General features: G+C 48.6%; 1 protein-coding gene across 17 annotated transcripts in view; it reads left to right on the forward strand.

Annotated features, from left to right (window-relative positions):
• Positions 1 to 14,063, forward strand: part of CACNA1C (calcium voltage-gated channel subunit alpha1 C) — a 450,865-nt gene that overhangs the window by 414,880 nt on the left and 21,922 nt on the right. For all 17 annotated transcript variants that reach the window (XM_084206870.1, XM_084206877.1, XM_084206868.1 and 14 more), the window contains 6 exons: positions 805 to 837; positions 3,718 to 3,846; positions 7,760 to 7,825; positions 10,840 to 10,931; positions 12,109 to 12,274; positions 13,135 to 13,262. In XM_084206870.1, coding sequence (XP_084062996.1) covers positions 805 to 837; positions 3,718 to 3,846; positions 7,760 to 7,825; positions 10,840 to 10,931; positions 12,109 to 12,274; positions 13,135 to 13,262 — 614 coding nt within the window. The remainder of the gene's footprint in view (positions 1 to 804; positions 838 to 3,717; positions 3,847 to 7,759; positions 7,826 to 10,839; positions 10,932 to 12,108; positions 12,275 to 13,134; positions 13,263 to 14,063) is intronic.

Consider the following 14,063-nt stretch of genomic DNA (forward strand, 5'->3'; position numbering starts at 1 on the left):
TTCATTTAATTTACAACTCTGCTTCTTACACCTAAGGATACTTGCAGCCTTGGGGACATTTTAGAATTGCTCTCAGTATTGGAAATGGCCCCAGAGGTTAATCAAGGAATATCAGGCAGAGTGTCTGCAACAATTGACTCTTCCAGGCGAGACCAGGGCTGGGCTCAGCTCAGCCTGGCCTCCAAGAACACATCCACTGAGTGCCTAGAGCTTTTCTGGGAGGTGGGTAAATGCAGAGTGAGCTAATTAGCTGCACCAACCCACATTCCACAGCTGGTGCTGGGTGTTGCAGGGCTGCCAAGAGCCAGTTAGACTCTCCCAGCCCAGAACTGTGTGGAAGGGAATGGGGATATATAAACAGAAAGTGTTGCTTTAGCCCTGGGATATTATGGGTTTACAAATCAGATGGATGCACTGGAAGCTGGCTGGTCCCTGTGCAGACATGGCCTGGATCTGAGCTGGAGAGCCAAATCAGCCCCTGTATTGAACCCAAGAAACATTTTACCAGTACAGTACCTCCACTGCCAGGGTGTCCAGCACTCAGGAGACACTGGGTGTGACTCACACGTGGTGGTAGTGGAGAGAGCTTACATCAAATTCAGAGGCAGTTGTACCCACTTCTGCCATGGCCAGCCTTGATCCTGGGCATCCTAGGGAATAAGCCCAGCCTCTTGTGCATTTCTTTCAAATTCCCTTTTGCCCTCTTCTGCCATTTTGTTGCTCCTGTGTTAGCCAAGACCTAGTTTACTAGGGCTCTTGTTTGGAGACTTATTACAGCTTATTTCTGTCTGCCTTTCTTTAAAGCCAGCTGAACATACCCAATGCTCTTCCTCTATGGTAAGACCAAAAATACAGACCACCCTCCCAGCTTCTGTGACACTCTTTCTAACACACTCCTTTTTTCTCTTCTCCGTGATCACAAGTTCTCTCTCCAAGCCCAGCCTAGTTATTTGTGCATGAAGCTGCCATGTCATGTATTGGTGTGAGTCTGGTGTTCACATGAGCTGTGAATATGCTGCACATGTGTATCTCTTGTGCATCCTGAGCTTTCCTTTGGTCAAGTTAACTGTTGTTCTGCCTTCTAATGAACCACCAAGAGAGAACTGGACCTGGTAAGATTTCTTGTTAGCAACAAACGATGTCCCTGTGTCACTGTCAATGTGACACTGAGTTTGCAGTGTGACTTCGTGTCCAAGCCTCCAGAAAAGAAAGAGTTGGGACTCTGAAGCTCCTCTTCAATGAGGTGATTCATTTTAACACTTGAGGTTGTATTTTGCACAAAAAAGAGTAGCTGGTGCAATGGTGCACAAAACTCTGCTGCCTTGGTGTGCAAGGCAGTTCCCACACCACCCCCAGAGAGCTCCAGTTTCTGGATTGCCACTCTGCAGAACCTCCCTCCTCTGGCAAGGATATGCCTTCAAAAAGCTGGATGAAAGCCAGGAGGAAGTAAGCAGGGCTACTCAAGCATCAGCTAATCTACAGCCACCTAGTTTTAAAATGACTGTAATCTTCTGAGGCATGGCTGAGTTTTTGGCTAAGTGGTTTGATGCCAGTAAGTTGCAGATTTGCGTCAGGGAGGGATTTGTTCTATTTTATCTGCTGCTGAGACTTTGCCTGCTCCAGGACACTAGGAGGGCAAAGATAAAATTCTGCCTACAGTAGCTGCCTCCTCTCAGCAAGGAAGGACAAAGGAATACTAAAACCTCTGGCCAGACCCATGTCCCAACTTGCTGCCACCTAAAGAGCCAAGCCAACCAGAAGAACAGCAGGTAGAATAAGAAAACACTGTTTTTTTAGTCACAACCACAGCACGATTGCTGTCCATACAACCTTTAAATCTGGACCTCAGCTCTGTTTTAGACGGTATTAGAGCTTGGCTTCTACAGGACTGGAAGAGGTATTTGACCTTACAATTATCCCTCTGGGACTGTAGCACTGAGAGCATTCAGTGCCATGATTTTTGATTCCTTGGTGTCCACATTCCCTCCTTCACCTCAGAGCAATTCCCACCAATCTGCTGAAGCCCACAGCCTGAAGTCCAAGCAATCAAACAAGGATGATGTGAGGTGTAGGGAGCACACAGGCTTTTCATGACACAGCCTGATTCCCCAATCTTTTTCACCCAGTTACTCCATGGGCAGCGAGTGTCACCCTTTGGTACAGCCTGGAGGAAGTTACCTGGTGACAGACACACCCCAGACAGACAGACAAACTGCAACTGTGTGCAATCCTGATCTGTTGCACATGGTGCTGAGCTCTCTGTGCGAGCAGGGGTCACACCCAGCACACAGCTACAGCCCCTGCATGGGGACAGGGACAGAGCTGAGCACCAGCCAGCTCAGCCTGGCTCAGAAACAGGAGCACACCCAGGTACACATCTGCACCTGGGCATTTCATCCCAGAACACCCACCCAGGCTGCTCCTGTGCCTTGGGTTATATCAGAAGCAGACAGGCTGCTGTTTTCACTGCCCAGTGACAGGAAATCCAAAGGGTCTGTTCTCTCTTGGTTTACACAGTGGTGAGTAGTTAACAGCAGGGGTGATCTGCACTGTTTCTTCCTCCTAAATGTTGCTCTTTTGGTGGTGTTTAGACTCGAACTGTAGTCTTTGCAGCCTGGGTGGGGACAGAGAGGGGGTTTCCACGCACTGTGCTCCACAGCAGGTCAAGTGGCAGGGTGACAGTGTTATCTCCCCCTGTGACAGGAGGTCACGTTCCCACAGTGCTGCTACCGGAAGGCACCAGCTCCACAGGCTTGGCACAGTATTTTAGGGGGTTAACAACCTGGAAAACCTGGCATTTGCTGTGCCCTTGAGCTAGGCAGCAAGTCCTCTGCCAAGGCCAGGTGAGCCTGCTGCTGCAGCAGCCTTCAGATGGATGTTGCCTTCACACATGTGAAGGCTGAGGAACGTCAGAGCTGGTTACAACCCCAGGGGAAAATGCTTAGGGACAAAGCAGATGCTGTGAGAAAAAACAGGCCAGAAGAAAGACTATTTTAAAATACTCCACGCTTGAACAGTAGCAGCGAAGCCAAAATAAAATGTTTTTAAAAAAACAAAAGTCAGTGCGCAGACTGTGGGAAATACAAAGGGGTCATGAGAAATGAGAAGGGCCCAGCAGCGGGAGCGAGTGACCAGGGGCCAGCCCACAGGAGCACGGGGACAGCCAGGCTGGCAGCGGTGCCATGACACCAGCACACACCTTGGGGTGCCCCCGTGGGGTTTTGCAGCCAGGGGCAAATCTGGGACCTGCTCCAGTTTCCCAGCAGAGCAAGCAGAATATGGCTGGAGCCTGACACCAGATTCAGCAGAGCTGCTGGCTGAGACACCCACTGGGGTGAAACACTCAAGGCAGGCCAAAAGGGAAAGTGTCTTTCTCCTCCAGTGCAAGGTCAAAGGGGAAATGCCTCTTTGTGATGTGAGGAGATGTATTGGAGGGGCAGGAGCACATCCTATCCCTAATCCCTGAAAGCCCAGACAAACTGAAGGGAGAGACTGATGGCCTTGAGAAGCCCCCTAGAGCAGCCTCAGCACCATGGGATGCAGGGCAGGCTGGAGCAGCCTTGGTCTGTCCCTGGGGTGCCGGGCAGTGGAAGCCCAGGGAGCAGTAGCAGGACAAGGAACAGTGCAGTGAAGCCTCGGCGTAGCCTCCTCTGTGGCCCAGGGCCCTGGTTGCTCTCGTGCTGTTGTAACTCCTGCCTCTGTGCCAATGGCTTCCAGAACGCAGAGGAAAACTCTCGCATCTCAATCACCTTCTTCCGACTCTTCCGCGTGATGCGCCTCGTGAAGCTCCTGAGCCGAGGGGAGGGCATCCGGACACTGCTTTGGACCTTCATCAAGTCCTTCCAGGTATTCCTTCACTTATCTCTAAGAAAGACCTCACTCCTTTTGATTTCCCTGGGTGGCCTCTTGGGGAGAGGTTTCACCCCAGTGCCTGAGCTCAAAGGTGCCCGGGGAGAGGTGGCACAAATGAGTCAAGGAAATGGAACTCGCAGGGAATGACTGCCTGGGTATGAGTTTCACCTTTAAAGCATGAGGAATTGCTTGAGACCCTCCTGAACAGCCTTAATAGCTCAGTTCAACTCAATTACTGCCTGTCTGTAACCCTTCAATCTCTTTTTTTTTTTTTTTCCTTATTTGAGCTGTATTTCATATGTGTAACTCTAACTGAAATACACAGCTATGGGGGGGAGGCCTGTGTCTCAATTAAGTTTCTTTTAAGCCTTGTTTTGAGGATTTCCAGTGAGTATTAGAGGTGTGTGGCCTCCATACTTTCATCCAGGAAGAATTCACCTTTTTAGCCCTACTCTTTTGAGCTGGTAACAATGGCAAGTTATTAAATTGCTGCCTCTTTTTTCCCTGGAGACAGGTTGCATTTCACTGGTAGGTAAAGTTCCAGAGTAGATAGGAGGAAGTGAAGAGTATCAGACTGGATAAGAATCATCACCTTTGGAGGAAAACAAACACCCCAGTTATTTGCTAGAAAAAACCTAGCCACATACAGTAAAATGACAGAGATGAAGCACGGCATATTCCTGCATTCTAAAAGTACTTGACCTGGATTTACTGGACCAGCACAACCTGGATGTTAGCTGGGACTTATCCAAAGGAATCAGCAGGGAAACACAGCACAGGAATACAAATGGTGGTCTAAACATGAGCAAATATGCAGAACACACCACTGGGCAAAAGCACGAAAGAGTAACTTGTGCAACACTGAAGTCTTGAACATATATAGCCCTCAGACAGAGGCTGTAAGTGGTCAATAGCTTTGGTAGTGACCCAGCTGGAAAAGGAACTGACCCATACTTTAAAACTTAAACCTCACCAGTGACAACACAAGCTGGGACCAAAGCCTGCAGTGCTGCAGCTCATTGCAACTTCTGTCTCTTCTCAGCTGAAGTAGCACACGTGCACAGCAGGGATGAGCACGGACTTATTCCAGTGCAGCTCTCAGTGGTCCCAGTAGCCAGACCACCAGGCCGATGCAAAGGACTCATTTTGCACTCCCTGACTGCCAGGGGACCTGGCCCTGCACAGCAGGTTTCTGGCACATCCACACCACAGTGACTTTTTCCATTGCTCACAGAGTTGCCAACTTCCAGGTTGTTATTTGAGCAGTGCCACTGGGAACCATTTTGTTTGCATGCGTAGGAATGAGATTCCCTTGGCTCAGCTCAGCCAGCCCTGATGCAGGGGACAGAGTCACACTTTCCAGCTCCTGCTCCTCCTCCCCTTGCCCCTGTGCCCCTCCAGCCTCTTTGGTAATAGCTCGCTCTGAGCTGAACTTGTCACGGCCCATGGCTGGAGAGGAGGAGATGGATGGGAAAGGGAGCACCTGGAACTTCCCTCCAGCAACCTCCAGACCTCTCCAACTGCAGAGTCACTTCAGGCAAGGTTGTAGGGTGGTGGGAGAAAGGACGGAGGGAGGGATCTTCCACAGCAGGGGAGGGGAAAAAACAGGCAGCATTGCAAGCAAGTGCCTTTTCCCTTGAAAGCCTTTAGCCATTTATAACATGGAATTCTCTGCTCCAAGCTCCTCCTCTTGCAACTACCGGGAGGCTCCTTTGGTAGCTAAGAATAGCCACTGAGCCGCTCCCACCGTCAGAATGTGGGATCCCAGCAGACTTTGGCACCGGCTCTCCAGTGTCCCCACATGCTTCCAGGAAGCATCTCTGCTCACACAGGGCAGCCCAATAAGCAAGGAACCCATGGAGTTAGATCCCATGGTCGCTTCCACGTGCCCTGGGCATGGCATGAAGTGCTGACGTAGGAGCTGGGGCACCGGTCAGAGCGGTGGGAAAATGCTCCGCGGGGTTTCCGTCTGCAGAGACAGCAACAGGGTCAGCCTGGGGAGTGGGAGGAGGAGGAAGTGAGAGGGTGCTGAGGGCACAGCAGGGCCGTGGGAATGACAAGGACAAAGTGGTAACGCCAAGGAAGGACAGAGCCAGAGAGGACAGAGACAGAAATGTAGAATATGGGAAGCTGAAGGAGCCGTGGGGAACAGGGGGCAGGGATGAGCAGGAAGGTGTGTTAGTGGAGAGGAACTGACTGAGCTGAACATGAAGAGGAAGTGAAGGGGCAGACAGGGAGGAGAGAAAACACTTTCCCATTCCCACTTGGATGGGGAAAACAGCAGTACTGTCAGAAAACAGTTAAGGTTATACACCTCAGAAGTACAGTTAAGGTTATACACCTCAGGTCCTGTGTGGAGCTCCAGACTATCCCAGGAGCTCTTAGGTATTGTGTGTATCAAGTCCCAACTAAATCATCACAAAATGTTTGGAGCCCAGTTCTGAGCTGGTTGTCTCTTCAGTGACATTGTGAGCTAAACATATCGATTTGTCTGGCTCCCTAAAAAGCCAGAGGAATCTGTCCTGAGACCCAAGGTGATGATTACAGACATTGTCTAAAGGATTTGATTATTTTTTGCCATTTTAATAGTACAGATCTCTTTGAGATTATTTATGCAGATCTTAGTCAAATTTCCATGGTGGCCAGTGAAAATATTCCCTCATTTTTTTCCTGCAGGATTTAGTTGTGTTGAATTTAGAATTACAGAAGGATTTGGGTTGGAAGGGACCTTAAAGATCACCTAGGTCCAACCACTCTGCCATGCCACTCCACTAGACCAAGTTGTTCAGAGCTCCATCCAACCCTTCTAGAGATGGGACAGCCACAGCTTCTCTGGGCAACCTGTTCATGTCTCACCCACCCATATAGTAAAGAATTTCTTCCTAATAGTCAACCTAAACCTGCCCTCTTTCAGTTTAAAACCATCACCCCTCCTCCCATCACTGCATGCCCTTGAAAAAAATCCCTCTATGTGTCTATTGTAGGCCCCCTTTAGGTATTGGAAGGTACTCTAGAGTCTCTCTGGAGCCTTCTCGAGGCTGAACAACCCCAACTCTCTCAGCCTGTCTCCATAGCAGAGGTGCTGCAGCCCTCTGACAATGTTGTAGGCTCATTCTATTCTGTGAAACTGGGTGTTCAAAATCTAGATCAGGGACTGTGCTCACATTTTCAGAGTGAATGTATCCACCCATTTCCTCTGAATCAAATTCTGAAAACCTCCGCTCTGAGTGCTAGATATTTCAAAAGATTCCTGCTCAAAAAGCCTGAGCCCATGAAGTCCCGAGCCCTTGATTCCTGTCAGTGGTGGAGGAAACCGGGAGCACTCAGCACTTGGCTGATTGCACTGAGCCCTTCCCTGGGAGGCAGCTCTGCATGTCAGGGCTCTGCATTTCCCCTCCAGCAGCTGATCGCTGGCACTCGGTGCACGGCAGACACCAGCAGGGACACCGAACACTCAACAGGAAGGTGCTGATGCTGCTTTAGCTACTTGGGGTGGTACCAGCCATTGTAGCAGAAGCCTTGAATTAAGATTCCTGTTGCATCTTTTATTTCACCATTCTGGATGCAGGGAAATATCACACTGCCATTAGTGCCAGAGTAACGCTGGCTGTGAGAGCTTTCTCCTCCTGGTAAGCAGGTGTAGACACTGGCTCGGTCAAGGGGGGAGTGACGGGAAGGCAGCGGATCTCCATCCATCCATTCATCCATCCATCCATCCGTCCATCCCCCATGGCACGGAGCCGAGCCGGCTGGGCTGGGCGGGCAAGCCAAGCGTGGGCTTGCAGAGGCATCTAGTGGCTACTGCCCGCACTACAGAGCCACGCTGGGGACAGCCGCGCCCTGTCCCAAAGCCAGCGGCACGAACCGGGCAGAGACACAGCCATCTCTTTTTTCCTTTCGTTTCCAGGCTCTCCCCTATGTGGCTCTTTTGATAGTGATGTTGTTCTTCATCTACGCTGTGATTGGGATGCAGGTAAGTGATGCTTAAAGAGCTCGGGTGTGTCTGTCTTCTCCTGCCAGAGCATGGGAACAGGCTCACAGGGTAACTCGATCAGTGTGTGTGGTTGTGGGGGCTTACAGCAATGTTGTCACATAGTAAGGTGAGGTGGACGCTAACCTTGGCTGGAGAACATCATCTGACTGGGTACTTCCAGAAAAAAAGCAAGCAAATAAAAAAATTTACCCAATTAAGGACAGAACACAATAGGCAAACAGTAAAAGGACCATGCCTGCCCTCCACATTCTCGAAGGAATATCCACAAGGAAGATTTACTGCCTTGCTTGTTGGTCCAAAACAGTTTTTTAAGTGGGCTTATGGCCATGCTACACTGAGCAAACCAAAATGTTCTCTTGCATCTCTTTCACACTGGCACAACTTCCACTGAGTCGTAAAGAGCAGCTTTTGATCTACATCCATGAAGGTAAAGATGGGATCAAACCAAATGTACCAACACTCACATCAACACAACATCTTACTCAGTTTGCAAAATGTGCTTGGAATCATCCTGAGCATTCACCTGTGCAAGGAACTGATGTTGCACAGAGACCACTGAGGACAGCACAGGATATAGGCACAGCCTGTGACAGTCCCAGCCTCATTTGCTGCTAAGCTTCACTTTCCACTTCCATGTTAATCAAAGTTCTCAGACAAGTCAGCCATCTGGGATCAGAGGCCACAGTATGAAAAGGCCTGGCATAATTGCTTCCAGAGGTCTTCAAACATGACAGGCTTCTTGGTTTCACAATGACAACAGAATTTGTAATGAAATTCATCTGACCTCTGTGACCATGTTTTAATTTGTTTCCTGTTATTGTAATCACATGTTTTCACAAACTCCATCTACCCTGCCCCACCATGAAAAATAAAATTAATGTTTTCTTGAATTATCACAGGTTATCTCAATAGCCCCAGTAATCACAGCTGTCATTTACTCTGCTAAGCTCATACTGTAAACTTGCCAGTTTTGCCTTTAATACATAAGATGGCCAAGATCTTACAGAATTACCTGGGCTATACAGAAAATCACTTCAGAGTATTAAGCTGGTATTACATCACTGTACAAAGCATTATAAGTGACTTCCAAGCACCCACACAGATGGGGTCTACAGTGGTCAGGGCACTGCCAGGGCCGGATGCTTTGTTCTGTAATTCTACTCCTTTTTCTTTCAGCTAGTCCTAAGTTACCTATTTAACCCTTGGCTTACATTCAAGCCTCGGTTTAAATCATCTCAGCAGCCTGAAGATCATACATCTGCCTTTCACATTCATCTAGATCACTAGGTCCCTTCATGTCCTCATGTCTTCCAATAAGAAAACCAACTTTTTTAATTTTCCTTGTTTGCCCAGAGCCCACAGACCTGTGATTATCACTTTTTGTCCAAATGGCATCTCAGACATTTTGTGTGCAGCTCTCTTGAACGTGCTGACACACAGAGTTCCCTCACAGGGGCACATAGGAAGGAAAATCATCCCTCACTCCATTAAGCAGTTACCATGAAAGACTGGATATACCAGAACTGATAAAAATATCAGAATTTCCCATATAAAGGAGACCTACTACTTCATGTCTGCTACTGCCACAACCTGGAGCGTAACAACATTCAAGCCTCACTACCTAATGTGCTCAAGTGGAAAAAATCCAGGTTGATGCTGATGGATGAAGCTGCTCTAGGATGGCCCAGGAGGCACAGATTGGAGAGGCTGGGAGGGAGGAACTCTACTTACAGCTCCTCCCAGGTGCCTAATGCAAAACACCCACAGCAGCTGCTGCCTCCTGAGTGAGGGAAGCTGCAGGGTGGAAAGGAAGATCATGGGGAGCTCCCTTATCTACACTTGCCTGAAATGATAAATATGGGCTGTCTCAGCTCAAGCTGGATGCAGCAGGGCAGTCAGAGCTGCCTGTGGTATGGGGCTGGCCAGGCAGGAGAAGTTCCCCTGCATCCATGAGGAACCCCTGAGGAAAATTGCCATGTGCTGACCCTCCCTCCCGTCTGGCAAAGCCATCCCACCATTGTCCCTGCGCTCCTCTCCATGTCATTGTTTCTCTGGGGGTGCTAATTACCAGTGACATTTCCTTGAAAAGAAGCTGGATGTTCTCTTGGAGCTCCTCTGTTCCTGCTGCTTGTTTTGGCTACAGAGAGATTACAGCTCTCAGCCCCCCAGATCCCTGCCACCTTGTTATCAGTGGGGAATAAATAGTCCTTACTGCGCTATGCAGAGACCTTTCTGCCACACAAGATTTGTTTAAGCTCTCAGCCCCACTGCCTGAAAGTACCACAGCTATCCAAGATTTTTTAAAGAAGCCTGAGATTGCTGTACTGGTGACTTCACACCCAAAGATAGGCCCCTAAAAAGGTTTGCTGATGGTTGCAAGCTTGGTTGATGTGGCATGGGAGGAAGCTCTGGGGCATCCTTGTCTGGGCTGATCTGGTCATCATCTTCATGCTGCTGCAGTCTGGGAGGACCCCTGAAACACCTGCTGGTGACAAGCATGACTATATGAGGGCAGGCATTTGGACAATTCCAGCTCCAAGGCAATGTATTTACATTGTTTTGTGAAGATCCAAGGCCCCCCACAGAGATGGAAGCTCAAGGCTTTGCAGCTGTTGGTCTTTTGCTATCATTTCGTCCTGACAAAGATAGATAAGCAATGAAAGAAGGAGCCTTCTCTTCTCTGTTGCTGATTTCTTTCAGCTGGACTCCCTTCCCAGTTAAAACCAGGCCCCACATCATGTATTCAGTGTCTGAATAAGGAAGGGCACCTTGTTTTGACACAACATGCTTCTTATTGCAAAATTAGTGCTTTTCTGGTTACAAAGCAGAAGCCAGGGAAGCAACAACAAATATGAAAGATACAGAATTTTTTTTTTTAATAGAAGAGCAGATTCCATTAACTATCAGAGTCAGGGTGAGGCCAAGAGCTATGGGTGACAAGAGGTTTGGGGATTTTGCAGGGCTAATCTGAAAAGTCCTCTGCTTTCTGCCAGGTGTTTGGTAAAATTGCGCTGAACGACACCACAGAAATCAACCGCAACAATAACTTCCAGACCTTCCCCCAGGCAGTGCTGCTGCTTTTCAGGTGGGTACACCACAGCCCTGCATTGTGTCAGGCTGGGAGCACCATTCCTCTGCTCTCAGGCACAGATTATCTCCTCCTACCATGTCATGTTCCTGAGGTGAGTAGTAACATGCTGTCCTTCAGTGGGGAAGCCTGGGAATGATGTCAGATGGAAGGAGCAGTCCATGAAGTCTCTTGTAGCCCAGCAGCTCACCCTGGTTACACTCAGTGCTGGGGAGGGACATGAGCCTTCCTACACAGAAGGAAGGTAGCCAGTTTTCAGTGCTCTCCAAGGTTGATATGCATCAAAACCTTGTTTGGTTCAAATCTGGCCAGTGTGACTTCTAGCAGGGAAAGGGACATGATGAACTCGTGCTTAGGCATGGCCATGCCCAGCTCAGCTTAGCACATCATCCCACTCCAGCTGGGGCCAGGGAGGGGTGCTGAAGGGGTAGGAAGTTGGCACAAATTCAACACTGTCATAATTTTGAAGGACTTCTTTAGATGCAATCCACAACCATGTCACACATATCTCCGTGATTCTGCTTGGAATGTGAGAGCCCTGTACCCACAGCAGCCAAAGCCAGTAAAAAATGATAAGCTGATGATGGCAACAAAACCAAACAGAGGAGCAGTGTGGTATTTTCAGAGTGCCCTGTAGCAGGAAGGAAATGATGAATCTGACTCCATGTTCTTAGAAGGCTAATTTATTATGATATTATATGATATGATTGATATGATATGATACGCTATACTAAAACTATACTAAAGAATAGAGAAAGGATACAGACAGAAGGTTACCAAGAATGATAATGCAAACTCGTGACTGACTCCTCAGAGTCAGTCTGACAGTGATTGGTCATTAAATAAAAACAATTCACATGTTGGAGAAACAATCTCCAACCACATTCCAAACCAGCAAAACACAGGAGAAGCAACCAGATAATTATTGTTTTCATTTTTCTCTGAGGCTTCTCAGCTTCCCAGGAGAAGAAATCCTGACAAAGGGATTTTTCCAGAAAATATGACAGTGGCAGAGCAGGATATGCCAGGGGATGTCAAAGCCATCAGCCTGACTTGCTCTTAATTGACCTCAATGGCAAAACTCATTAATGTTCACAGGATCAGGTTGCTAATGTGCCAGTCCCTGTCACATCCAAGGTCACTGCTGTCTCCCCCTGCCCTTTGCCTTGCCCAGGTGTGCCACAGGTGAGGCCTGGCAGGAAATCATGCTGGCGTGTCTCCCTGACAAGAAGTGCGACCCGGAGTCGGAGCCGGCCAACTCCACGGAGGCCGATCACTCGTGCGGCAGCAGCTTCGCCGTCTTCTACTTCATCAGCTTCTACATGCTCTGTGCCTTCCTGGTGAGTGCCCCAGCCCAGAGCTTGCCTGTCAGACTCAGCCTCTGCTTCCCCAGATCAGCAATGCACAGGACAAGAGTCATCTCAAACAGGGGAAATCTCCCCATGGGTCTTTCCCAGCAGAACCCTTTCAGTGACAACACCCCCTCCCTGCCTCCCTACAGCTCTGGGGGATGCTCTGCTTCCAATCCCTGTCCTTTGTGCACAGCAAAGCAGTGCTCTTCCCCCCTCCCCCTAAAAGAGAAAACCAAATTAGTCTGTTGTGGGCTGTGCTGAGGCTAGCAACGCCTCAGCCACACTTCCCACCTTCCCTCCTACCTTCCTTCTGGCTGCTGAGCAGGTTTTTCCTCCCCTGCCAGCAGCAATGACTGTGAGAATACACATATCCCACTTGCATCTGCTCCGTGTTGGCAGTGCAGCACTGCTCAGAGCGACAGCACACGCTCTGCAGCTGGCAGCAGTGCCCAGAACCCTCCCAGTGAACAGCAGCTGCATTTCTAAAGCTTTGGTCTTGGGCCAGAAGAAAGGACTTTTATCTCAGCCCCACTCCCTATTGAAGATAAATCCCACCTCATTCTGCCAGGCAAAGACACAGGTAAATAAAAAGCCATGACAGCACAAATAAGAATTCAGCAAATTTGTGCCTCATCTATTTAGTAGGGAGGAGGAAAATGTAACCAGCTGAGAATATTCCACCTTTGGGCTCTTCCCATTTAAAGTGGGGGGCTGGCATGTGGGAATAAAGAAGTTAACCCAATGGCTTCCTAGTTTTGTGAGTCCAAATCCAGACCTTAAATGGAGAACCTGGTAAAATGTACTCTTCCTTGCCTCATCCATCACATCATCTCTGTCCTTGTTTGCAGATCATCAATCTTTTTGTAGCTGTTATAATGGATAACTTCGATTACCTGACACGGGACTGGTCCATTTTAGGACCACACCACCTGGATGAGTTTAAAAGGATCTGGGCAGAGTATGACCCTGAAGCTAAGTAAGTAGCCCAGCCCGGATATCAGAGCTCCTCGGGAGAACAGGCCCATATTTTCTGTTCTTTAGACTCAGTGCAGAAAGTGCCATGTTCTTCCTGCAGGAACTTTTTTAGATATCACCACCAGATACTGCTGGTGAATCCATAGGCCCAAAGTGCAAAGATACTCATGGAAATCTCAGCATTTAGGCTGCAATGTTCCCCGTCAGGCCATTGCTTTACTTTCTCTTGGGGAGATATAGACTTAGGGGAGCAGGAGACTGAGAAAAAGAGATTAGGGGGTTGGTTTATTGTTGTATTTGTTTGTGATATTGAGCTGTGACTCTTCTGCTTGGCTTTGTCCTCACAGCAGAGCTGCTCTGCTCAAATCTCTGTTTTTTCCTGTCATATATGCCCACCACAACCTGTACATTCACATGGCTGCATTACATTGTCTGCAGGGTTATTCACAAGAGCAGACTTGCAGGGATATAAAGTTACACTACAACAACTCACAGGACGGCTTAACTGGCATTCAGTATTATATGCTCTGTCTGACACATGCTTAGGCTTAAAGTGCATTTAGATCCCTGTGGCATTACTGTACAGTTGACAATTGTAATTGCAAAGCCCCCTTCATAATGCAAAAGCCATGGAGAGAGATTTGGGTGTAAACAAGAAGCAGATCTCTTTAGGAGACACAGTGCTGAGATTAGTCTGGGCTTAGGTTCTGCCATCCGTAGGGGTGTGTCACATCATGAGAGTGACACATGAATTTAAACACTTCTTCACCTTCATGGTGACTTCCCGGGCTGGGGACTTTTA

Source organism: Fringilla coelebs (assembly GCF_963513975.1).
Source record: "Fringilla coelebs genome assembly, chromosome: 5".
In the NCBI taxonomy this organism is placed as follows: domain Eukaryota; kingdom Metazoa; phylum Chordata; class Aves; order Passeriformes; family Fringillidae; genus Fringilla; species Fringilla coelebs.